This window comes from Elgaria multicarinata, chromosome 7 (assembly GCF_023053635.1).
Source record: "Elgaria multicarinata webbii isolate HBS135686 ecotype San Diego chromosome 7, rElgMul1.1.pri, whole genome shotgun sequence".
Taxonomy (NCBI): Eukaryota; Metazoa; Chordata; class Lepidosauria; order Squamata; family Anguidae; genus Elgaria; species Elgaria multicarinata.
In genome coordinates this window covers 94,054,211-94,078,835 of record NC_086177.1, presented here as the reverse complement: position 1 = coordinate 94,078,835, position 24,625 = coordinate 94,054,211, and the positions used below count along the sequence as shown (strand labels likewise).

The 24,625-nt window shown below is 41.1% G+C and overlaps 1 protein-coding gene across 1 annotated transcript in view; it reads left to right on the top strand.

Moving 5' to 3' along the window:
• CSMD3 (CUB and Sushi multiple domains 3) overlaps positions 1-24,625 on the top strand; it is a 787,235-nt gene that overhangs the window by 219,645 nt on the left and 542,965 nt on the right. The window contains exon 4 of the mRNA XM_063131067.1: positions 13,229-13,423. Coding sequence (XP_062987137.1) covers positions 13,229-13,423 — 195 coding nt within the window. The remainder of the gene's footprint in view (positions 1-13,228; positions 13,424-24,625) is intronic.

Genomic DNA, 24,625 nt, shown 5'->3' with positions numbered 1-24,625 from the left:
CAACTCTACTATTCTATGATTAAGGGAAATCTGAAACAGCAGTTGGGGACCTGGCTATAATGCACAATACAGATCAGCCTCTTGACTTTCTTAAAGGACAGCATTCCTGGAACATGCAATATCAAAGCTTATTAAAACATAATTTATGGGCTGGGAGGGATAAAAATTATGCTTTCAGTACTAGTCATGCTTTTACTGTGTGTAGTGTCTAATGAAGTAAGAGGATGGATTGATGAGTTTTTGGGGGATAAATTACTACATCTGCTAGATGCAATTAGAATTTACAGTACGTTCAAAGTCTCTCTACAAACACCTTTAATTAATGGATTGAGTCTAATTATTTGTGCTTGGGGCTCAGTATTGTATCTCAGGTGAAAAGTAATTGGTAAAAAAAAGCACTAGCTCATCTCATTTTCTTCATTCTAATTAGTTGTGGGAATTAATATTTTTAAGAACAAACACAAAGTTTGTTAAATCAGATAAAGCTTTTGTATTTGTTGCCATGTGATTTAGGGTGTGGCTGCACTATACAGTTCATTTCCATATTATCCCAGTCCCTCACCCAGTATGTGCACATATTAACTGACAGAACACTGCAAAAATCAATGTTCATGTACACATGAAAAGAACTCTGTACAAAAAGAATCTTGATGCAGTCATAGTACATTCACATCAAGATTGTTTTTTTATACAGTGTTTTATGACTTAATGGGGGGGAATAAAGTTCATCTAAAACACGTCCTCCTTTATATAGCTTCTCTAAAGTAATTACTAATAGGTCTGAGATTTTGATAGCTGATTTATTTCATAGGGTTAAATAAATTTAAAAATTTATTAAAAATAAGGTTTTGCTCAACGTGTTTAGTAGAAGATCAGGGATTCAGTTTTAAAAGATGATAAATGTATTCTTTAATAAGCTTGTTTGTAGTACATTTAGAAATCACGCTTAGGGCATGTCTATACCATACTTTTATCCAGGGGTCATCCCTATATCATCCTTGTGCATCCAAATGACAGACAGGGGAACCCGGAGGCAAGCAGGGATGACCCCTTCATTTTCCCGCAATAACTGAGACCTCAGTTATCCTGATTTTGCCTGAGGTCCTGGGACCATACCAAGGACCATGGGCAGTGGGGTGCCCTCTCCCAGCGTCTCCCTTTCTCCCCGCAAGTAGCGGGGTTCCTAAAATGGGCACAGAGCTGTGCAGGGGCAGTCCATGCCTATTGGAGGTGACTGGGGGGGACAGTTTAAAGGGTTGTTGTTATTTAAAACTTACAGGTGCTGGGGTGCAATTGTGTGACCAGCTCATCTTTATTAAAAAAAAATGGCAGCCAAGACGTCCCTCTTCCCTTCCGGGGTGTCACGCAGCCGTCAAGATGCTTGGGGAGGATCACGGAAGCAGGTAAGTCTGTGATCCTCCCCCCTCTACACCCTTACGTGTAGATATGCCCTAAATCTACTTCTATTTAAAAAGGATACTTAATGCAACTATATAAGCCCTGTTCCAACATTCTCATCCGGCGTAAATGAAATCTGAGAGGAGGGGAAGCAAATTAGCCTCATCCCCTTTCATCACCATTTCTGTCATCCATGACACAATGGAGGACAGGCAGCTTTCTGAAGAGGACAGCCTCTTGCATCCAGCATTGGAGGTGGTAGTGCTAGCATTCTCCCCTTCTCACAAGTTTACGCTATACTGGATGGAAACACTGAATGGGGGTAGTTATCAGAGATCAGTGCATGCCATGGAGTTTGTTGTGACTTGTATTACCGTATTTCTTCGATTGTAAGACGCCATCGATTGTAAGACGCACACTAATTTCAGTACCACCAACAGGAAAAAAAAACTAAGACACACCCGTGATTCTAAGACGCACCCCATTTTTAGAGAAGTTTATATGGGGAAAAAAGTGTGTCTTAGAATCCAAGAAATAGGGTATCTCTTCTTAATGACAGTTTAGAATCAGAATTGTGAATATTAATGCTATGCCATATATTGTATCATATATATATATATATATATATATATCATTTTTATTTACTTTTTTCCCTTCCTCTATTCGGACAGAAATCATGCAAATCTGACATGTTGTCTGCATTTCCACCCACCTCTTCCTTCTCATTTTAAAAGTAGGGCTGCAAAATTTACTTGCTTTAATTGGTAGATTAATCAGCTAAGGCTTTAGTTGAGACTTGCAACTAAATTTAATTGATGAGGGCCAATATGAACTAGTGAGACTACAAGATAGTTTTGGTTTGGGTGGATTACTGTAATAGGCATACTGTAAAAGGCAATGAGAACAAAACTGACTTTTCCTGGTAACATTGTTCTGGTTCAAAGGGCAATTTGCTGAAATGGCAATTGGACCACCCTATGTGTTTGTAGTTCCTCCCCTTGCTATTCACTCCTCTCACCATCACCACTCCCTGTGTGAAATTCCTCCTTTTTCCTCTAAGTAGAAATTATGGTTTACAATGATGCCTGAACCTCATGATTTACCATGACATTATAAGAGCAGGTATAACCATAACTACTGCTGACTGTACTTTGGACTTGACCAAGAACAGACACTGTCTTTAGCCTCTCATCTGATGCAAACTATGGTTAGCATATACTGATTCAGACATCGTTATTGTTAATCATAAACAAGAGGGCAAGGAATGTGGAAGCCAAAAGGGGAAGGAACTGGAGCTAAAAGAGAAGCATACTAACTGTTGGGGTACACACAATCATTATAATATAGTTGCATGATTAGGAATTTAGTCAGCAAATGGTGATTACTGTATAATAACGAGTAAAATATTTTAAACAGCATTCAATTTCTCAAAAAGGCATCAATATTGATTTTTTTCATAATATGTTCCCTTACGTAATAGATTCATTACATGATTAAGCCATAAAAAAGGCAAGTCATAGATCAGCTAAAACACTTCAGATGACACCTATATTTAACTGGATGTTTGCCACATTCAACCTCAGGCATGATGAAAATATTTCCATTGTTAAAGAAGAAAATTATGTTGCAGGTCGTATTATACAGTTGCCGCCACCACCCCTTCAATGGTGGAATTGCAGAAGTATAGAAAAATGAATAGATGAGAAAATGACTTTTAAAAATGATGAGAAAAATAAAGTAAGACATTTAGAAAACAAATAATAAATAAATGTAACAATAATAAATAAATGTTGTATATACAATTCTCATTGGGAATTTTAAGATAAAAAACAAAAACAAGAAGGAGGTCCTGGAAGGACAAGATAAACTTCGGCCAGGGATTCCCAGAACTAGGCCAAAGATATCTGTCTATATGGTGACCCATGTAGGGAAAGGACAAGCCCTTTCAGAAAACCCAATACAGCATTTGAACATGTGGAGCTTCTAGACGGATTCTCCTGGCCTGGATATAAAATTGCTCTAAGACAGTGCTGGGTAACTTCTCAGTACTCTAGTTGCAGGTCAGCTCTCTCTGATCCTCAACACCTTAGGACTCCTGGGTTGGTACCTGTGATGCTGGCCATGGTGCTGAAACTGCCCTGTCCCCATTGACTGTCCCTTGTTGTGCCTAAACTGCCACCCTGGACAGATGAAAGATTCCCAGAGAGCGCAGTACAAATTTTGGAAACTGAATGCTGCATTACATGTACCTTTCATCTCAGTCTTTTTATGTTCTTATGCGCTTAGTAGATCTGGTCTTTTTGTATCTATGGAAATAATGATTAGGCAAAACTGCTTAGTTTGAAAGAGAACTTTCTTTATCATTCAAGTTGTTTAATAAAATCAACACTAAGGAGACCTGGTGTGTATGGTTTGAAGAAGCAAAATACAAACAATAGCTGCTATTTCAGTATAAAAGCAAGGGTTTTTTTAATTTAAAAAGGTATCATCCAATTTTAGCTAATTATATTATCACAGCACCTATGCATTTTAATAAAACATTATATAAACCACATACAGTTGACAGTTAAAGGAATAGAAGCAACAATGGTAATTTCCCCCATCTTGTTTATGTATAATACTCATAGCCAGAAGTGGGCAACTTCCAGGGTGAGGTGAGACACAATGGCCCCATTCAGAAGACACCTTAAACCACAACTTTAACCACGGTGAATAAGGCTTTTTGCTTTTTTGCTTTTAAAAAGTGGCTTTTTGCACAGCCCGTCTTTCTTGGTTAACCACCATGGTTAAACCCATGGTTTAAAGTGTCTTCTGAACGGGGTCATTGCCTCCCCCAGACCTCACCAGGAGCTGCCTCCTGCTCTGCTCCCACTGATGTGGCCATGGCACCAAATAGCCACTTTTTAAAAGCCAAAAGTAGCCACCAGGATTTGCCACCAGAATTCAGCAGTATGGTGCTAGTGATAGGAAAAAGGGGGATATTTTGCTTTAAAGCTGCCCCTTTTCATCACTACCACACTGCTATTTTTCCTAATTGCCACAACCAAGCTGCCAAGCTGCCAAAATTTGGTGGCATATTCAGTGATGCAGTGGGCAAGGGAGGGACACAGAAAGGGTGAGGGGTCTGCATGTTGCCCCCCCCCGGGACATTTTTCTGCTTTTATGGGTGAAAATATTTGTAAGTTACAGAAATATATACATGTCTACTCAAAAGTAAGTCCCATTGATCCCATGTGGGCATAGGGTTACAGCTTAGCAGCACAATCCTGTATAGGTCTACTCAGAAGTGAGTCCTATTGCACTCAATGGGGCTTCCTCCCAGGAAACTGGGTATAGGATGACAACTTAAAAGTTCTTACTGAAACAGTGGAGTCCAGAGTACATGGGGCTGGATGGGAATTAATAATGCACCATCTCGCAGGAGTGAATGATTATACAATCTGGTGTGTTCTGAATTTACAAGTAAATTCTTTTAATTTATTGGCAATTATGTTGACAGAGCCTTAATAAAACAGGGAGGAACCACAGAATGAATTAAAATTAAACATTGTGAGCCAAGATTCAGATAATGGGATCCAGCCTATTACACTGACTTCTGCAGAACCAGTGCCAAATGATTGCACCAGCTTCATCACTCGCTTTCCATTAGAGCCAGAAATCCAATGGCAATCAATTCTGACAGAACCTCGAACATGCACACATATTATTTCAGAGAGCATGATCTGAAGAGAGAAAAAGCAGGGAATGTTAGCAACTAACATTGGCCAGGATCAAAGAGATACTTTGGGTGTGATTAAGGAGTTGGATGTGCCCTGTATGGCCACAGCTAGACCTAAGGTTTATCCTGGGATCATCCAGGGTTTGCCCCTGCCTGAGCACCGGATCCCCTGTGTGTCACCTAGATGAACAGGTTTGACCCCTGGATGATCCAGGGATAAACCTTAGGTCTAGCTATGGCCTAAGACTGATTGATCGATATTAACTTTAAACAGCAGACTCTTGCTTGCTTCTGAAAGTTTCCTTGGTGTCAAAAGGACTTTTTCATGTGCGATGCAGGAAGCTTCTGTTTGAGAAGAAAAACAAACACGAAACAATTCCAAAGCCCCTTCCTGTACATAGAACGAGTTATGCGGTTCATTGAACCCTAGCCAAGATGTTTATTAAGCTAAGGCCAGACGTCCACCAAGCAGGATATAGTACTATGAAACCGGCATGAAACTGGTATGAAAGTGGTATATGGTATGTGTCATGGGTGCCAACAGTTGACAGTGTACTTCAATACTGCTATAAAGCAGTAGTGTAGCTCCTGCCTCTTATATACTGCTTTCATACCACTTTCATAGTGCAATATCCTGCTTGGTGGAGATCTGACCAAAGAGTGCAATCCTACTCACATCGACTGAGAAGAAAGCCCCACTGAGAGTTCCCCAACCAGGCACTCTCCAAATATGCGTGGACTAGAACTCTCATAATCCCCAGCCACTATGTCCACACCTGTAGGGCCATCAAGTAATGATATAGCATTGCAGTCTAAGTTAGAGCATCAGCAAAAGAGTGTTTTATTGCATGCTCATCACTGACCACTCATGGACGTTCATGGGTCCTTTTGATGGCACCATCCACCTCCTGCTCATCTCCCACTAATTCTATTCATTTTTCCATCAAAAAATAAGACCTGGAAAATCCTATTTTTTGGACTATCATGATACCTGCCACCATTTCCTGTTGTGTGCAGGAGAAGCAGCATGATAAAAAAACACCCACTGAATGGGCCAAGTGGTCATTGCTGGCTTTCCATTTCTTCCCTGTGTGGAGAAAGAGGAAGCTGTTTTCCCTATTGTGAGACAGAAGCAGAAGGCAAAGCAACGGTAGGGAAATGCAATCCCTTCCCCCTGCCTGATGAGCCTCTTAGGGCTTATCTACACTAAGCAGGATATTCCACTATGAAAGCGGTAGGGGTGTGCACGGACCCCCCGCTCCGCTTCACTTGCAGATCCGCCATTTTCCGGAGCGGGTCGCTCCACTCCGCCCCCGCTCCGCCCACTTCCGCTCCGCTCCGCTCGGAGCTCCGGAGCTCCGTTTTTGCCCCCCATAGGGTTGCATTGAAAGCTAAAAAAGTATACAACTTTTTTTCCGTTGAAGTTAGAAAACTCATGTTTGGCACCATGACACCTCATGGGCGTATACACACACACGCCAAGTTTCAAGGCAATCCCATCATCCCCTGATTTTTGGCGAATTTTTGAAAATTGGGCACCCCATTCACACCCCTTGGGATAGCTCCGTCAATTTGCATGTTAGAAACCTCAAACTCGGCACCAGGGCAGCTTATCCATGTGTCCACATGCACGCCAAGTTGCAAGCAAATCCCATCATCCCCTGATTTTTGGCGCGGCTCTACCCTCTAACGCACCACCCATAACCCTAATTCACACCCCTTTAGATAGCTCCGTCAATTTGCACGTTAGAAACCTCAAACTCAGCACCATGATAGCTTATCCACGTGTCCACATGCACGCCAAGTTTCAAGCAAATCCCATCATCCCCTGATTTTTGGCGAATTTTTGAAAATCGGGCACCCCATTCACACCCCTTGGGATAGCTCCGTCAATTTGCATGTTAGAAACCTCAAACTCGGCACCATGAGAGCTTATCCATGTGTCCACATGCACGCCAAGTTGCAAGCAAATCCCATCATCCCCTGATTTTTGGCATGGCTTAACTCACCCCAAATTGTCCCATTCTACAACTACGTCAATTTGCATGTTTGAAACCTCAAAGTCGGCACCATGATAGCTTATCCACGTGTCCACATGGACGCCAAGTTTCAAGGCAATCCCATCATCCCCTGATTTTTGGGGAATTTATGAAAATCGGGCATCCCATTCACACCCCTTGGGATAGCTCCGTCAATTTGCATGTTAGAAACCTCAAACTCGGCACCATGATAGCTTATCCATGTGTCCACATGCATGCCCAGACTCAAGGCAATCCCATCATCCCCTGATTTTTGGCGCGGCTTAAACTTTTTAACTCACCCCAAATCAAGTCCCATTCTACAACTACGTCAATTTGCACGTTAGAAACCTATCCTTTGGTCCCATGACAGCTTACCCATGTGTCCCCATGGACACCAAGTTTCAAGGCAATCCCATCATCCCCTGATGTTAGGGGAACTTTTGAAATTCGGACACTCCAGTATGTCAGGGATTTAAAGTTGCAATTGCAGACAGCTCAATGGGGCCAGTTCCAAGGCAATCCCAACATGCCACGAGATAACCCTAAATCTTCTTGCACATTTGAAAAAGGGATTATTGAACTTGATAAAGTCTAAGTGAGCGCAGGAAGGACTTCTCCCCTGAGTCAAAGCAAGACACATCCACCATCCCTGCAAGGCGGGAAGGGGAGAAGGGAGGGAAAGCAGGCAGGCAGGCAGGCAGGCAGCATGCATTGTAGTGCCGCAAGGATGGCTTGAGCACTAACGCATAGCAAACCAACCCGTAAGCGGGCGCAAGGAGCAAGTGAGGCAAAGATGGCTGGTTGTTTCTTTCTAAGCCAGCAGTTACGCCTTGAGGGGCACAGAGGAGGACGATTGGGAGCAAACCAGGCACCAGGCGGGCAGAGAGGCAGGCAGAGTAGGCGAGGAGTCAGTCCTGGCAGATGCCCCACCACAGCAGCACCCTGGGGGAGGCGGGCAGGCGGGCAGGCAGGCAGGCAGGCTGCGGGCATTTCTGGGGGCACAAGGAAGTGATGGCTGGTTTCTAAGCCAGCATTGCAGTTAGTCACGCATTGCAAACGCAAACCATCCCAGCGAGTCGGTCACCGAGGAGGACAGGCTAGCAGAGGGGCAGGCAGAGTGACATGTCATAGATCTAGTATTGGGGAGGAGTCAGTCCCGGCAGATGCCCCACCACAGTAGCACCCTGGGTGGGCATTGGAAAACGCCATCTTGTGGGTCAATACTTCCCCCACCCCATGTCCTGCAGGGTTGCCTGCCTAACCCTTGTGGGGATGGGAGATGGAGAGCTTAGAGTGGCAGTGCCAGCAGCAGCCTTCGGCTTTCCCCTGGAACCAGTCGCCTTGCCCGCCTCTTTCCCCAGCAAGATCGCCTGGTGCTGCCTATGAAGATGCATCTTCATGCTGCTGGTTCCATAATGCCCTGTCGATGAACCCCTGCTTAGGCTGAGTTTGCAGTGGCGACAGACAGCAAAGCGGGGATCCGCTCCCAACTCAAAGTGGTCCCACACGATGCTTGTCTTTCGTTTCCGTGGTGACACTACCAATTGCCCGCCTGAGCTCTCTGGTGTTGCCACAGAAACAGGGGTGTGGGATGAGACTGGGGAGAGAGCCTCGGCCTGCTGCTGCTCCTCCTCAGCCCCCACATCCTGGAGGCCCACCGCCTCCTCCTCCTCCCCCCCCTCCACTGTGCTGAGGACCTCGTCTAGGTCCATCAGCAGGCTCATGGGCTGAAAGGAGAATGAAGGAGTTGGGGATACTCCTCCTCCTCTAATGGCACTGCTGCCACGTGCCTCTTGCAAACGGGCACTTTTCCCATTCCCACCCTCAAAAAGAGAACGCCGGGCACAAGTTGCAGAAGAGAGTGGCTCTGCCTGCTGCTTGTCCTGCTTCTGTTTTGGAGCAGTCAGCCAAGGAGTTGCCCGTTTGAGTTTCACAGGAGGAGAGGCAGCCTGCTGGCAGCCTGAGCCTTGCTGCTTTCAGCACGCCTGCTTCCTCTTTTCATGATGACTAATAAAATATTAATACTACTAATACTATGTATAAGGTACTACTAAGAATATGTATAAGAAGAATATAATATGTTTAAATGTAGGGAAATGGGACAAGAAGAATAAAATATACTACTACTAATATGTATGAGAATATACTAATATATATATATATATATACTACTAAGAATATCTAAAAGAATATAATAATATGTTTAAGAATATTACTAATAAATGTAGGGAAATGGGACAAGAAATGGGACAACCACTACTATAAGAAGAACAAAATATGAATACTACTAATAATATGTATGAGAATATATACTAATAGACTACTAAGACTATGTAAAAGAATATAATAATAATATGTTTAAGAATAGGGAAATGGTGTGCGTATGCTTTCCCCAAAATGCTCAATCTGTGGCTGCACAAAAGCAGCCCACTCCGTCCAAGTTACACAGAGAAGAAAAAGAGAATCAAATTTTTTTGGTATATTTTGGTATATAGAAGATAGAAGGAAACACAATCAGGATTTAAGAGAGGGGAGGTGGGAAAAGAACCAACCACTACTATAAGAAGAACAAAATATGAATACTACTAATATAATATGTATGAGAATATATACTAATAGACTATGTAAAAGAATATAATAAAATATGTTTAAGAATATAAATGTAGGGAAATGGGACAAAAAGTGTGTGTATGCTTTCAAAAGAAAGCTTTCACAAAAGCAGAACAGTCAGGCTTTAATACAGGGAAGGGGGGGCAACCAACCCAACCAACCCAAACACACACTCCAAAATTCAAAAATAAAGTTTATATTAAATCAAAGTAAGGGGAAAACACAGGGCAAACTAAGCTATAAGTCAGAAAGAAGCAAACAAACACACACACGCGCCAAACTAAACCTATCCTAATCTATCTCCAAAGTCCAAAGCAGGAGCACTAACTAAGTAAGTGTTCCCTCCACGAACGCCAACCCACAAAGAGACACAAAACAGAAAGTTCTCAGGGTGGGTCTGCCTTAGTCCCCCCTCCAACGCTGGGATTGGAGGAGGATGCTTTCTGAGGAGATCAATTCTCATCAGGATTGGGAGTTGAATGTGCCTGTCATCGCTTCCAAAAAAATAAAAAAATAAATAAAAAAAACCCCAAACCCCAATTTTTAACAAAATATTGCACGTGAACCACAGCACGCAGAAAGTTGAGAGTAGTCTCAAAATGACCCCCATCCACGACTCTCTGTGCACAAGAATTTTCAGAACGATAGCTTAACCCCCCCCAGTTATCCCCGATTCTTTTCCGCAATGCAATCCTATGGGCGAAAAGCCGAAACGCCGTTTGAGCCGCGCAGTTGACCCGATTTTCAAAAAAATATAGCACACGACACGGACAACGCAGAGAGGTGAGAGTGGTCTCAAAATGACCCCCATCCACGACTCTCTGAGCACAAGAATTTCCAGAACGATAGCTTCAAAAACAACCTAGTTATGCGCGATTATTTGCCGCAATGCAATCCTATGGCGAAATGTTTTCAAGATAGCGACCGGAGCGCTCCGCCTGAACTCGGAACTCCGAAAAATGGTCGCTTCTCTTCGCCTTGCTTCTAGGGGGTCCACGGTCCGCTCCTACTCCGCCTCTGGGTAAGGCGGAGCAGGCCAATCCGCTACTGCTTCTACGCTCCTAATCGGAGCGGAGCACATCCCTAGAAAGCGGTGTGAAAGTGGTATATACGTAAAAGGCAGGAGCCACACTACTGCTTTACAGCAGTATTGAAGAGCACTGACAACTGTTGGGGCCCATTGACACTTACCGGGCTCATCTACACCAAGCAGGATATTCCACTATGAAAGTGGTATATAAAAGGCAGGAGCCACACTACTGCTTTATAGTGGTATTGAAGTGCACTGCAGGATCTACACTACTGCTTTATAGTGGTACTGAAGTGCACTTACAACTTTTGGGGCCCATGACACATCTTCACCAAGCAGGACACAACACTATGAAAGTGGTATGAAAGCAGTATATGGTATATGTCATGGGGCCCGACAGTTGTCAGTGCACTTCAATATCTCTATATAGCAGTAGTGTGGCTCCTGCCTTTCATATACCGCTCTCATAGTGGTATATCCTGCTTGGTGTAGATGAGCCCTTATTAGTTACAGGGCTAATCCTAATTCCAAAGCTCTGCCAGCCCTCTGAATTAAATTTTTAAATTTCCTTATCAGTAGGGTTCCCCCCTTTTTAATAGCCCCATGGAAACTATAGGGAACATTACTACATGCACACCAGGCTGTCCTAATTTGTGGGTCTGATTCAGGTCTACATTGGGCAAGGGAAGGGGTTTGCACATGTACACCCGCAGCTCTTTTTGTGGGTGTATCAAAAGTCTCTGAGGTGGCTGTGCTCCAGCACTTCCAGTCTGTCATAATGCCCCTCAGCTGGTCACTGGTGGTTGTTAAGACTGCTCTGCCATTATTTACAATATTTTTATAACTCTCTTCAGTATAATTGATTACAGGATAATTTAGAACAATATAAAAATGATACAAAATTTAAAATACAACATACTAAAACAAGCCACAAATAAAAAGTGCAGGTAATAGATAAGAAACAGTACTTAAAATGCCTGAGTGAATGAAATGTTTTTTGCCTGCCACCTCAAAGATAATAATGCTGGTGCCAGGGGGCATCTTTGGCGGAAGGAATTCCATAACTTTGGTTCCATTGCCTGAAAAGCTGTTGTAAGTTTCCACCGACAAATTCTTCAGGTGCGTGTCTGGAGTTTAGGATAAGACGTGTTTATCAGACACCCAACAAGTACTTTAAGTAAATAAATAAACAAATGAAATATTAATGTTTAATTACACATTCATCACTGAAATGGCCCTGAAGAACTCAGTAAATAATTCTATTCAATCTTTTCTTAAACTTACTTTTCGTTTTGTTTTCTTCTCAGCATAATTAGCTTGTTGGTCATTTCAAACTAAATAACTATTTAAAAAGTGAGCATGCCATCATTACCTACTAATTACTTGTACCTCTTTGACCCTTATTTTTCTGGCTGTAGAAACAGTTCAAAAGGTTAATCATTCTACATATGCAGCTTTTTTTCTATCTCCAGTACTAGTGGTTCTGATTTCTCTCTTGCAGTTCTTTGGTACAATAACAGTCCCTAGTATGTTGTAATTTCTTTAGCTAGGGTGAGTGAAGTCTGCTTGATTGCTGCCCTGAATTCCTGTATGGAAGTTATAAGGCAGAGTTTGCATGATTTATTTGTGTTTATTGGATTGGTTAAACCAATTTTTTAACACTGTCGAAAATTATGCCACTTTGCATTATATGTACAGACACACCACAGCAAACTCACTCTCCTAGTATGGATCCCATACAACCAAAATAGCACTATCCACCCACAAGAAGGTGATATCAGCCTCAGGGGAACTCCAAGTTTCATTGAACTAACCACACACACAAAAGGCATGGGGAATCCTTTAAGACAAAAAACCTAACAGTATAATTCTACCCATGTCTACTCCTAGTTAAGTGTTTATAGGATTTAATCCAGGGAGAGGATTGCAACCAGGGAGAGGGCTTTTTCAGTGGTGGCCCCTCAATTATGGAATGATCTCCAGAACAAGGCTCGCCTGGCGCCAACATTGTTATCATTTCAGCACCAGGTCAAGACCTTCCTCTTCTCCCAGGCATTTAACAGCATATGCTGAGTTTTTTAACTGACCCCAGACTAGTTGTTTTAAAATGGATATTGTTTGTTTTTGTTTGTATTTTATGGTTTTTATGGTTTAAAATTTTGTATATTTCTTTTTAATGTTCACTGTTTTTAACTGCCCAGAGAGCTTTGGATATGGGATGGAATCCTCCTCCTCCTCCTCCTAAGTGCTGTGGGGAGGGAGCCAAATCAACATGATGATGATTTAAGCTGCTTAGCAGCAACCAAATGCCAGTTAACCATTGTGGGGAGTGGAAAACCAGGGAAGAAGGGGGATGTCTGGAACCCTGAATAGGACCACTCCAAACTGAAACACTTTGTTGTCGATCCCACTTGTAATAATGATTACTCATGTGTGTGTTTTCTTATACAGAATTACAGAGCAGTTCTTGTGGAAATCCTGGAGTTCCACCCAAAGGTGTCGTATATGGAACAAGATTTGATGTTGGTGACAAAATCCGATACAGCTGTGTGACAGGATACATCTTGGATGGTCATCCCCAACTCACCTGTATAGCCAACTCAGTCAACACAGCATCCTGGGATTTTCCCGTTCCTATCTGTAGAGGTAAGATAAAAGATCATTCCCCAGCCAAAGTGAAGCATTTCTAAGTACTGCTGACTTCACTGATACCTACAAGTGTTTCACTTTAGCTAGATTATATCTAACATTAATTCATACTGTGCACTCATTTTGAGCTACCCTGTCATGATTGCAAATAGAAACTTTCAGAGTACAATTGTGGAAAATGTACTGTGAATGAAATGGGGTGTGTGCGTTAGCTGACCTGTTCAGATTCTTTTGTTTTCATGCACTCTTCTGAACTATAATATCACTGCTTATTTATTCCAATGAAGAAAAAGGAAAAGATTTATTATCATTTGATTTGATTTGATTTGATCTATCTATCTATCTATCTATCAGTCATCTTATTAAAATAAGTTTATCACAGTCCAGTTGCATAGTAAAGAAGATATTTCATAGAGGTACATAAAACATAACAGTGTGACAGTTTTAGCCAACAATAAGGCAAATAAAAAAACCTTTGTGATAAAAAAAACTCATCAAAATAAATAGCTATTATAAAACAAAGCCATAAAAGCACTTACACTCCGTATAAAAATACAGTCATAAAATATTTAAAAGCTTAATTTGTGATGAAGCTCACTTTCGCTAGCTATTCCTGGGTTTTACTGGCTATCCATGTAAAACAAAGATGTGACTGCCAATATGATTTGCATATATATATTTCAATGGTAAGGCTTTCTTTCTCTTTTAAGTGAATATATTGGAGGTTAAAGCTGTGGATGTTGTTTCCAGTAAGATTTAAGTAAGCCGAAGTCTGTCAACCTACATTGATTCTGGATGTGAATACTAGATGGATCAAGTTTAAGGTGCAATATTTTGCTTTGGAACTGAGTGAAGCTTTATTTTGCTTGAGCTAAGGTGATAAGAGAAAGCAAAGGTCACCATGTTGACCATGAAAAAAAAGTCCAAAATCCATGTAGCAACCAAAATATCACCCCAAAATATCTGCAAACAAATTGTGAAAGCTTTTGAGATCTGGGGATCTTGAAAGCTTGAACCATTTTTTATATTATTATTATTATTATTATTATTATTATTATTATTATTATTATTATTATTATTTGGTACTCTTTTGGTTGGCTAATAAAAGTATTACAGCAACATGGATGGTGGTAAGATAGTTTACCATGGATGTGCTAGACCACACTGTTCAGTATACAAGTTAATTAACCTTGCAGGAAAGTCAATATTTGAATTAAATTTGTGTTTTCTGGGGGAAGAGGAAATTTATTTTGGAGAAACAACGAGCCACAATATTGGGAGATAGTGTGATAAAGAGCTAGCAGAAACAGAACAGTGGTGGTGGTCATATGTGTGTAAGTGCTGAAAATCGGAATTTTACTAAGGTAGTTTGAGAAATACTTATTATAAGATGATGATGATAATGATAATGATGATGATGATGATGATGATGATGATGATGATGATGATTATTATTATTATTATATGAGGGAACACCCATCCCACCCCCAAATATGACAGTTAGGCAAAACTTTTATTGGGACAAACCAAAATGACACAAAAATGTGTGCAAACTTTTGTGTTTTTTTCAGGCTTGATGGTTAAAAAAGGGGGGTGAAGGGCAAGAAAGTGAATTAGTCACTGGTAGTTTTTTTCAGGTTACACCTAGCATTCTGGGACAAAGGAGCAATGGCTGACCTCCATTTCTGAACACATAAAGAATGTAACTCAGACCTGCCTGTTGCCTTGGGCAAAATACACAAGTTCCTAGGTAGGGAAACAGCAGAAGTAAAAAAGAAAAGAAAAAAAGGGGGAAGAATCATGACAGTGTTTATATTAGCAAATCCAAGGATTAATTTTATGTGGCACACTAGATTAAAAAAATACAATTGAATTCAAATTGTTTAATATTAAGTGCCTGCAGAGAATGGAATGCTCAAACTGCAAATTCACTGTTCAGGTGGTAGAAAACAATTATCTTGTGGTGGTAAATCGTACCCTGAACAGCTAAACAGTGTGTTCTCCAAGGCACAGAAAAATGCTAAGTGTAATCGGATACCTGTGCCTAATCTTGTCAGTCTGGAGTCTCCATTTTATTGTGAATTTAACAAAACAGAACAAAAAATAAACCGTGAATTTGTAATTTATTGTAAGCTGTGTGGCTTATGTATCTCTTTGTAATTTATTATAAGCTGTGTGGCTTATGTATTTGTATTTGAGATTCATAGATATTTCATCTTACAACTGTCAAAAAAACCAAAACAACAAACAACCACAACCACACACCCTTGGATTCAATAGCTGCCTTTGCACTTGTCCTTGTGCCTGCTGAATCCATGTACAATACCATTTGTTCTTGCAATATAATGTTCTGACTAGAGCTGTTGCTATCAGAACAGCTGTAAAAAACTTATCTGTAGCAGAACGTATTAATTATTTTTAAATACTCTTGGAAAAGTGGTTGTCCTTGAAATTAGAGGAAACTTACTCATAGAATCAGTTGTCTATTGCATAGTTCCATTTTTTCCCCTTTTATGGGACTTGTTTGCAACTATATACCTGTAGTAAAAAACACCAGATGGCTCAAATGAAAGATTCACTGCAGTGACATGAATGCCATACGCCCTGCTCAAAGCAAAATGTTGATTCATTTCCTACTTTGTGTAGGAGAAAAAGTTCCACAGGGCTTTGGATCCCTTGGACCCATGTTGAGATGAATGCACTTGAGTCTAATGTGTAAAACTAGAATTTGTATCCTACTTGTATAGTATTCAAGGCTGATCAAGTTATTTCAGCAACTGACGACAAAATCCCACAAGCAGCTCTCCAGGCAATAAAATACAACAATAATAAATTAAATAACTGAACAGTTTCCTATCCTTTCATGACATAGCAAATCTACTGCCCAAGGTAGCTGCCTCAATCTGTTCAATGGTAGGTCCAGCACTAAGGCCATAGCTAGACCTAAGGTTTATCCCTGGATCGCCCAGGGGTCAAACCTGTTCATCTAGGTGACACACAGGGGATCCAGTGCTCAGGCAGGGGCGAACCCTGGATGATCCCAGGATAAACCTTAGGTCTAGCTGTGGCCTAAGTCTCCTATGTTTGGCAGGGAAACCACTGTTTCTCCCTATCTTTGCTTTTTTAATCAGACATTAAATCCTACCTCATCCTTCAAGCAAAAAATATTAGAAAATAATAGGTGCCTGGCATGTTTATATGACTAATTGCTTGGTGACGTTAAACAACAACACCCTGCAGTCACGTGAAGTACTGCTTTGAGCAGGTTTCACAGGGGAAGGAGATGAATATTTGTCAGAAGTACTATCCAGCAAGTACATGTGGGGCTAGTCCTGCCCACTTGATGCTGTATAGCAAGGCCTCAATGCCCTCAACTAAGGCATTATTCACCATCTCACCCCCAACTGCAACATCTTTTTGGGACTGGGAGCTTAAGAGGCAGGCTCCTGCTACCTGGGGGATACTGTCCATCTGATCCAGCCAGGAGAGGAAGCCTACAAAGCAAGGGGCCAATCAGCGGCTGCTGTTGTCCTGCCTTGGGGGTTTTCCTAATCTGCGGAACCTTCCAACTGCCTCCTAGCAGACTCAGGCTCCCAGCACAGAACCATCTCACCCCCAGCTGCAACATCTTTTGGGGACTGGGAGCTTAAGAGGCAGGCTCCTTTGGGGGTGGTCCGCTACCAGCGGGGTCACCCCCAAAGGGGGTGACACCAAGGCGAGGGCCTGTCCCTTTGTTTGTTTGTTTTGTTTTGTTTTCTCCCCCTACTGACTTATACTTTTGTTGTGTATTTTATTTATTTTATTCATTTATTTTACATTTCTTTTCCTATGTTTTAAAATGTATGTTTTAAACTTTGTAATACTGCCTTGAGGCCCAGTATTGGGCAAAAGGTGGGATACAAATAAATAATAATAATAATAATAATAATAATAATAATAATAATAATAATAAGTCTGAAGGGGTCTACTTTTACACATGTAGAGTTTCCAATATGGAGATGGGAAACTTGGTCATTCAAGGTTCCCATATCTGTGGAGGGAAGCCTACTCAAGTAGAAGCACTGCCCTTATGCCAATCACATGTTTACTGGGGGCAGGGCTGAAGGGGGCAGGGCTAGTGCCACACATTCCCCTGGTCACTTCATGCATTCAGTAGAACCCAAAGAGCTACATGCACAAACAATCATCACCCTGCACAGCCAGAGGAAACAGCTTCTGATGGAAACCGAAACAACCATTTGCTCCCAAGCTTGATTGCAGACAATGGTCTATCTAGCCAAAATGTAATGAATGTGGCACCCTTAAACAGAACCAGTTTTATCAGGCTTCCTGCCACTCTGTAGTACAGTTTTGTTTACGGTATATTGAGGAGGATTACTTCATAATGATCACTTTATTACTTTCCTCCAGTTTCTGCTGGAGATTTTCCTTAATTAAATTATTACCCATAGGTAGTTCCATTTGTCAGTGTCTTAAAACTCCCTAAAGGATGATCTTTTAATCAAGGAAGGATCATCTTTGCTCTCTTAATAAGTTTTCTTTTTGTTTAATCATGAACCTGTGTGTCAACTTCAGCCAAGTTTAAGGAAATTCTGATTTAATAACTATAAGTGACTTGGCACTCTTAGCTTCTAGTAAGCAGAGCCACCTGAACTTGATTTCTTGGGGAGCATTTTTCTTCTTCTTCTTCTTCTTCAGCTCCAGAAGTTATAGCATTTTACTGTGTAGATCCAAGTGAAAAGTCAAAGGAGGATACCAAATGAACTCAAAACAAACAAACAAAAAGGCCCAACTGCTTTGAATTAATTATTCTGTATCATAAACTGAAATCAGAGTAAGTCAATGCTATGAATGTGTGGATAGTTGAAAAATAGGAGTTTAGAGGTTACCTACTAAGAAGGTTGTCACTAATACTGAATTTTTAAAATCTGTACTTTGGTCCGCTGAATCTCTTTGGACCTGCTGTCTATGAACAGCAGGTGTTTGTCCCAACTGTGCAGTATGCTGATTATGTTATGGCTTTATATTGTAGTGTTGGACTGTCCAATCACATCCTTAGTTTCAGTACTTCATTCATACTCCAACATTTCATAGATGAAAATAGGGAATGATTTCTAACATCTCATACCAAAGATCACTGCCTGCCAAAGATCACTGCCAATCATTCAGTTTGAGTGATATGCTCACGGACTGTGGGATAGCCAGTGTTTCATTGATTTAAAGGTCATAAAGGTGTTTGCTGTAGTCCTAAAAATAAGTTATTGACAGTGTGAAATTCACTTTTACATAAAACATAAGAAGAGTTATGCTGGCTCAGACCAAGGGTCTGTCTAGTGCAACAGAGGGCTCATCTACTCCAAGCAGGATATTCCACTATGAAAGCAGTATGAAAGCGGTATATAAAAGGCAGGAGCCACACTACAGCTTTATAGTGATATTGAAGTGCACTGCAGGATCTACACTACTGCTTTATAGTGGTACTGAAGTGCACTGACAACTGTTGGGGCCCATGACACATCTACCCCAAGCAGGATATAGCACTCTGAAAGTGGTATGAAAGCAGTATATGGTATGTGTTCATGGGTCCCAACAGTCGTCAGTGCACTTCAGAATCGCTATAAATGAGTAGTGTGGCTCCTGCCTTTTATATACCGCTTTCATACCACTTTCATAGTCGAATATCTGCTTGGTGTAAATGAGCCCAGAATTCTCCTGCCCATGTACCCTAGCAACTAATGTACATAGGCAAGTTGCCTCTGATACTGAACGTAGCATATAGCCATCAGGACTAGTAGCCATTGATAGATGTCCCCTCCAGGAGCTACAGTGTGTGAATTTTAGTGTTGGAAAGGACCTTGGAGGTCATCTAGTTCAATGTAGGATCTATATTACAGAGAACAGCATCCACCCTCTGTTTATATACCACCAGTACAGGAGAGCCCATTATTTGTTTAGCTGAAATCTCTTCCCCTGCCATTTCCAGCCACTGGCTTTAGTCCTGCCTCCTGGTGCGAAAGAGAGAGAAAAACTTCTGTATGATATATTGCATGACTTCCTCACAAGAATCCTTAGGAAATGTGGAAAGGGAGGAATTACCATAGCAATACGCTCTTTGCTGAATAAATTTACACTTTCCTAACATAATATTTATAATATGGAGCATTGCTGGAAGCAGCCAGGATGAAAATAGAAATATGGAGATAAAAGGTCTGGAAATCTTACCAAATTGTGGGTGGGTGGATGGAAATAAATGTAAATATGTTGACAATTTCCAATTTAAAAAAAAAAAAAAACAGAAGAAGAAGAAGGGAGGGGAGAATAATTGCACTTCTGATCATTGGGTAGCAGTAGAGCTCTGCACATGGCATTATCAAGTACATTAAACATGCAGAGAAGGGACAATGGGATCATGCCTGCAGGCCCACAGTTTTCTCCCTATGCATGTCCAGCAATACGTCTTAAAATACCTACTCATGTACATGCCAGTCTACCAACCTCGTTCTACCTATCTGCTACACAAGATATTTCCTTATGGTCAAACCTGAGCCCCTGATATCATGAAGTTCAATGAGATGACTTGGAGGAGGACATAATCTCTCAGCCTAACCCAGGGATGAGGAACCTCTGACCCATGGGTTGGATGTGGACCCAGGAAGGTTCAACATCCTGGAGCAATCTTATTTGCCAAGATCAGAGGGTATTTAAACACAGTTTTTAAATTCCCTGCAGAAACCCAAGTGTAACTTTAGTTCTGTTTAACTTCAGAACCTACACCAAATGGGTCCATCTTCAGTTTGAAGTGGCCGCTTCAGAAGAAAATGATTTAACCCTTTTACTTAATTAATACCAAGTTATTGCAATGATTTTGAGCTCTGCATTTTGCCGGCAGGACAGGTGTTGCATAGTGTTGAGGTGTACATTTTGCAGGCAGGAGACCTGCTTAGTTGTGAGTACACATGCAGAGTTGGTATTTGAGATGCTATTTCAAAGAGCTCCTGAGAAATTCACTCCTGAGTAGACATGCAGAAACCTTATCCTGCTTACTTCTGAGTAGGCTTAAAATGGTAACGATCTCACTTGTCCTCACCCACTCTGCCTAAGGCTTCACCTTCATATGGAATGTAGACCCCAAGACTTTCCCCTGTTTTGCAGTTTAGCCATCAGGGTGGGAAAGTTTTCCACCCCTACGTAGGGACGTGCAAATCAGCAAAAGCTGAGCTCACCAAAATTCTCCAAGTTCCAGCTCAAAGCTCGTTCCTATTCGAGTCATATCAGATAGCGAGCTTTGTTTCTTTTCACATTAAAAATCTGTCTCTATTTTTATGCGTATTTTTTTTTCTAAATTTATGCATCCATTCTGTCCATGTTTGGAATGTATGTGTTCTTCTCCCATTGATTAAAGCATATTTGTGCACATTTTTCAAAAGTACGGTTTTTTTCAGGTGGATTTTTTGAATGTACTCATGCTGAGGAATGCATTTTTTTTTGGTCCGCGAATCACATTGCAAGTTCGGAAATGCATGGACTTTAACTACAGATTGTATACAAATCTGTGTTTAGTCCAAAAGGTGCAAACTGGATAAAACTTTTGTAAACCAGCCAGAGAACTTCGGCTATGGGGTGGTATATAAATGAAATAAATAAATAAATAAATAAATAAATAAATAAATAAATAAATCTTGAACAAAAGCTGGAACAAATTTCTCATACATACTCTGACCTAACCTATCCTTGTAAATATAAATTTGCATAACCTGTTGTTTAGAGATTCTTGAGGGAAAGGTGGAATAAACAATTCAAGTATGAATACATCTCGACAGTTGGGACTTTCTGCCCGTGTTCACATGAGCATACCCATGATAACAGATGTATTAATTGACAATATTGTTGTCATGTGGAAATGGCAACGATCACTGAAAACTTCTACTTCTTCTTGCCGGTTCTGCTAGAACTGTCAGTGTTCATTAAGATAATGTAATTTTATTTGGTTATTTGAAATGCACACACAAAAAAAAGTTTAAATGAAAATAGAATGATTTAGATTTATTGTTTTGTGAAGTCATCAATTATATTGTGCATAGCCCATGACCAATTTTTAAATATATTTTTCTCTCCTGACATATTAATTTTGATTGGGTCATTTTAAACAGTGAAACATGACAGCAGCTTTATCACATCATCTTCTACTTCTGAGATAGTTTAGAAATTGCAGAGTGCAACAAACTTCAGAGTGGTGGGATGTTTCACAGAAGGCTAATAAATAAGGTCATAGTTATATATAATATTGTCAGCCTGTAAAGGTTATATTAATTAGATGGTTTGATAATTAGGAATAATATTCTGACTTCTATAGTTTTAAAAGGTTGTTCTATTTATAGATAAAGGCAGGAGCTAGCTTATGAAATCGTTATTCTGTTGCTTCATTTTAGAAATGCATTTTAATTTTGATGCATGTTGAGCGACAACTCCATCATCTGTTTCTTTTTCAGAAAGATAATGGGCATGATCCAGATGTTCACTTCAATGTTTACCTCTTCCATTGGAACCAGGGGGGCTTTAAAAAGTGTTCACCTTTGGCAGGAATGTGATCATAATATTCAATTAGACTTTTCCCATGAATATTTTGCAACAACCAAAATAAAGATGACAAGAGATTTAGGGGGGGGGGGATTACAACATTAAACACAAAGAAGAGGTAACATTTCTCATAATCTCAGGGAAGGACCAAAACGATGCCACAGAGACCTCCTCCTCCTTAGATTCCTTTTCCAGTATCCCACACACAGGCAGACTCTAGTGCCATCCATCAGCACCCACTAAAGTACACTTTTACTTACCAAATATGAAAAAAAGTCTTTTCACTAAAGGTTGAAGTGATATCATCACATTTCCTTAAGAAAGTAAAGGGTTAAACCAACCAACTCACTGGGTGCACAGAAATGCAGACTCTGCATGATCCGAAGCTTGCAATCAATTCCAAATTGAATAGTGAATTCATAACACATTGATCCAGGCTTGCTACAAAGGTGAGCATTATGAATGGATGAGTTTTGACCAATTGGCCAAATAATTATGAAATTCAGCAGCATCACTAACCATAACTCAGTGACAGTACATGCTTTTCATGAAGAAGATCTCAGGATCAATCCCTGGCAACTCTAGTTAAAAGAGAGTCAGGGACCAAGTGATGAAAAAGACCTCTTCCAGAAACTCTTCCAGAGTAAGCAATACTGGGATAAATAATAATTTGACTAGATATAAGGTGCCATATGCATTTTTAGGTACTGTTTTTAGAATATAATGAATTGGATCGAAACTTAGAACAATACCATTGAAATAAATGGGACAGAAGTTATCAATGCTTTCAATTAGTCAACTCTAAATATGACTAAGGCCTAATCTACACCAAGCAGGATATTGCACTACGAAAGCGGTATATAAAAGGCAGGAGCCACACTACTGCTTTATAGCGGTATTGAAGTGCACTGACAACTGTTGGGGGCCATTGACACATGCCATATACTAGGGGTGTGCACGGACCCCCCGCTCCACCCCGCGGGCCGATCCAAAAATTTCGGATTGGCCCGCTCCGCGCCGCCCATACTCCACTCTTCTTCACAGCGGAGCTCCGGCTCCGAATCGGAGCTCCGCAGTGGAGGGGAGTGGCACCAGGTAATGCCAGGAGAGGAGGGCGGGGGGGTTACCGGGCCCTGCCGCTGTCGCCGCCCGTGCCCGATAAGGGACCAAGGGGGAGGGGAGCCTTACCTGCCACCGTCCGCAGTCCATCGGCTTCTTCAATTGAGCCCGCGGTTCAACCAGGAAGTCTGGGCCGCAAGTGCGTTATGTATCAATGTGTCATGAATTCACTATTCAATTTGGAATTGATTGCAAGCTTCGGATCATACAGAGTCTGCATTTCTGTGCACCCAGTGAGTTGGTTGGTGCGGCCCAGACTTCCTGGTTGAACCGCGGGCTCAACTGAAGAAGCCGACGGACAGCAGACGGAGGCAGGTAAGGGAGAGGAGGGCGGTGTGTGTGTGTTACCGGGCTCTGCTGCCATTGCGTTCATACTGCTATATCCTGCTTGGTGTGGCTCCTGCCTTTTATATACCACCTTTATAGTGCAATATCCTGCTTGGTGTAGATTAGGCCCAAGTCTGGATTCAACCAATGTTTTAAAGAGGACAGGAAATAGAAGATTCTGCATTTTAATAAACTGTTCTCAAATCCACCATACTTTAAGAGGGCCTCTTCCATCTTGGTACCCTCCAAAAGTTTTGGACTGCAATTCTACTTATTCCCATCAAGCATGGCAATACTGCTTTAAGGGTTTATATAAACTATAGACATAACACTATTTTAATAGTCATTTCTTTCTCCCCAGCAAAATTAGGAAGGCACCTAAAACTAGAGCTTTCCATGAACTTTCCCTTATCAAAGGATTATTTAGGGAAAGCTGTAACATTCAACTTGTATAAAACCAATAGCGTAGCTTTGCCCTAACATATGTAGCCTATGGCTATAGATATTTCCCACTAGAACCTGGTACTCGTACAGCAGTAGGCCAGCACATAGGAAAGATGAAGTTGGGTAAGCAGAGGTATGGTTCTTAGACAATGGCAATGCCAACCCTTCCTGTTTCCAGAGTGCTTCTGTCCACCAAAGAATGAATGATTGTTCCCTACCATGGGAAGCAATCCAAGAATATGTTTTAAATTACCTCCTATGCATGTGTACATGCACACACACTGTATGACACCTTAGGGAAAGCAGTATTATGTACTACCAGTCTTAATCTTTGTACATGACAGAAGGCATATACAACAGGAGTCACATTTACATTATGTATATAATTATGTTTTAATAAATGTATATCTAAAGGAAAAGGGAGGATATTTGTTGCCAGATGTGTAGGGTATTGGGCTGGGTCTTCCATGTCCAGCTTGGGGCACTTCTTTGATGTTGAAAGATTTTTTTTAAAAAAAAGTAGAGATTAGTGCATTTTGGACTCTAGGAAAATCATTAGGAAGGAAGGAACAGGGCGTACTCATCCAAACTGGCAAAGGGCCAAATCCCTTCAATTCTAATAAAAGTTTCAAGAGACCTTTAATAAACCTATTTGGCCTGAACTTTGTTTCATCTATCATGAGAAAGACTGCACTTTCATTAAAATGATATCACCGTGCCAAAGTATTTATG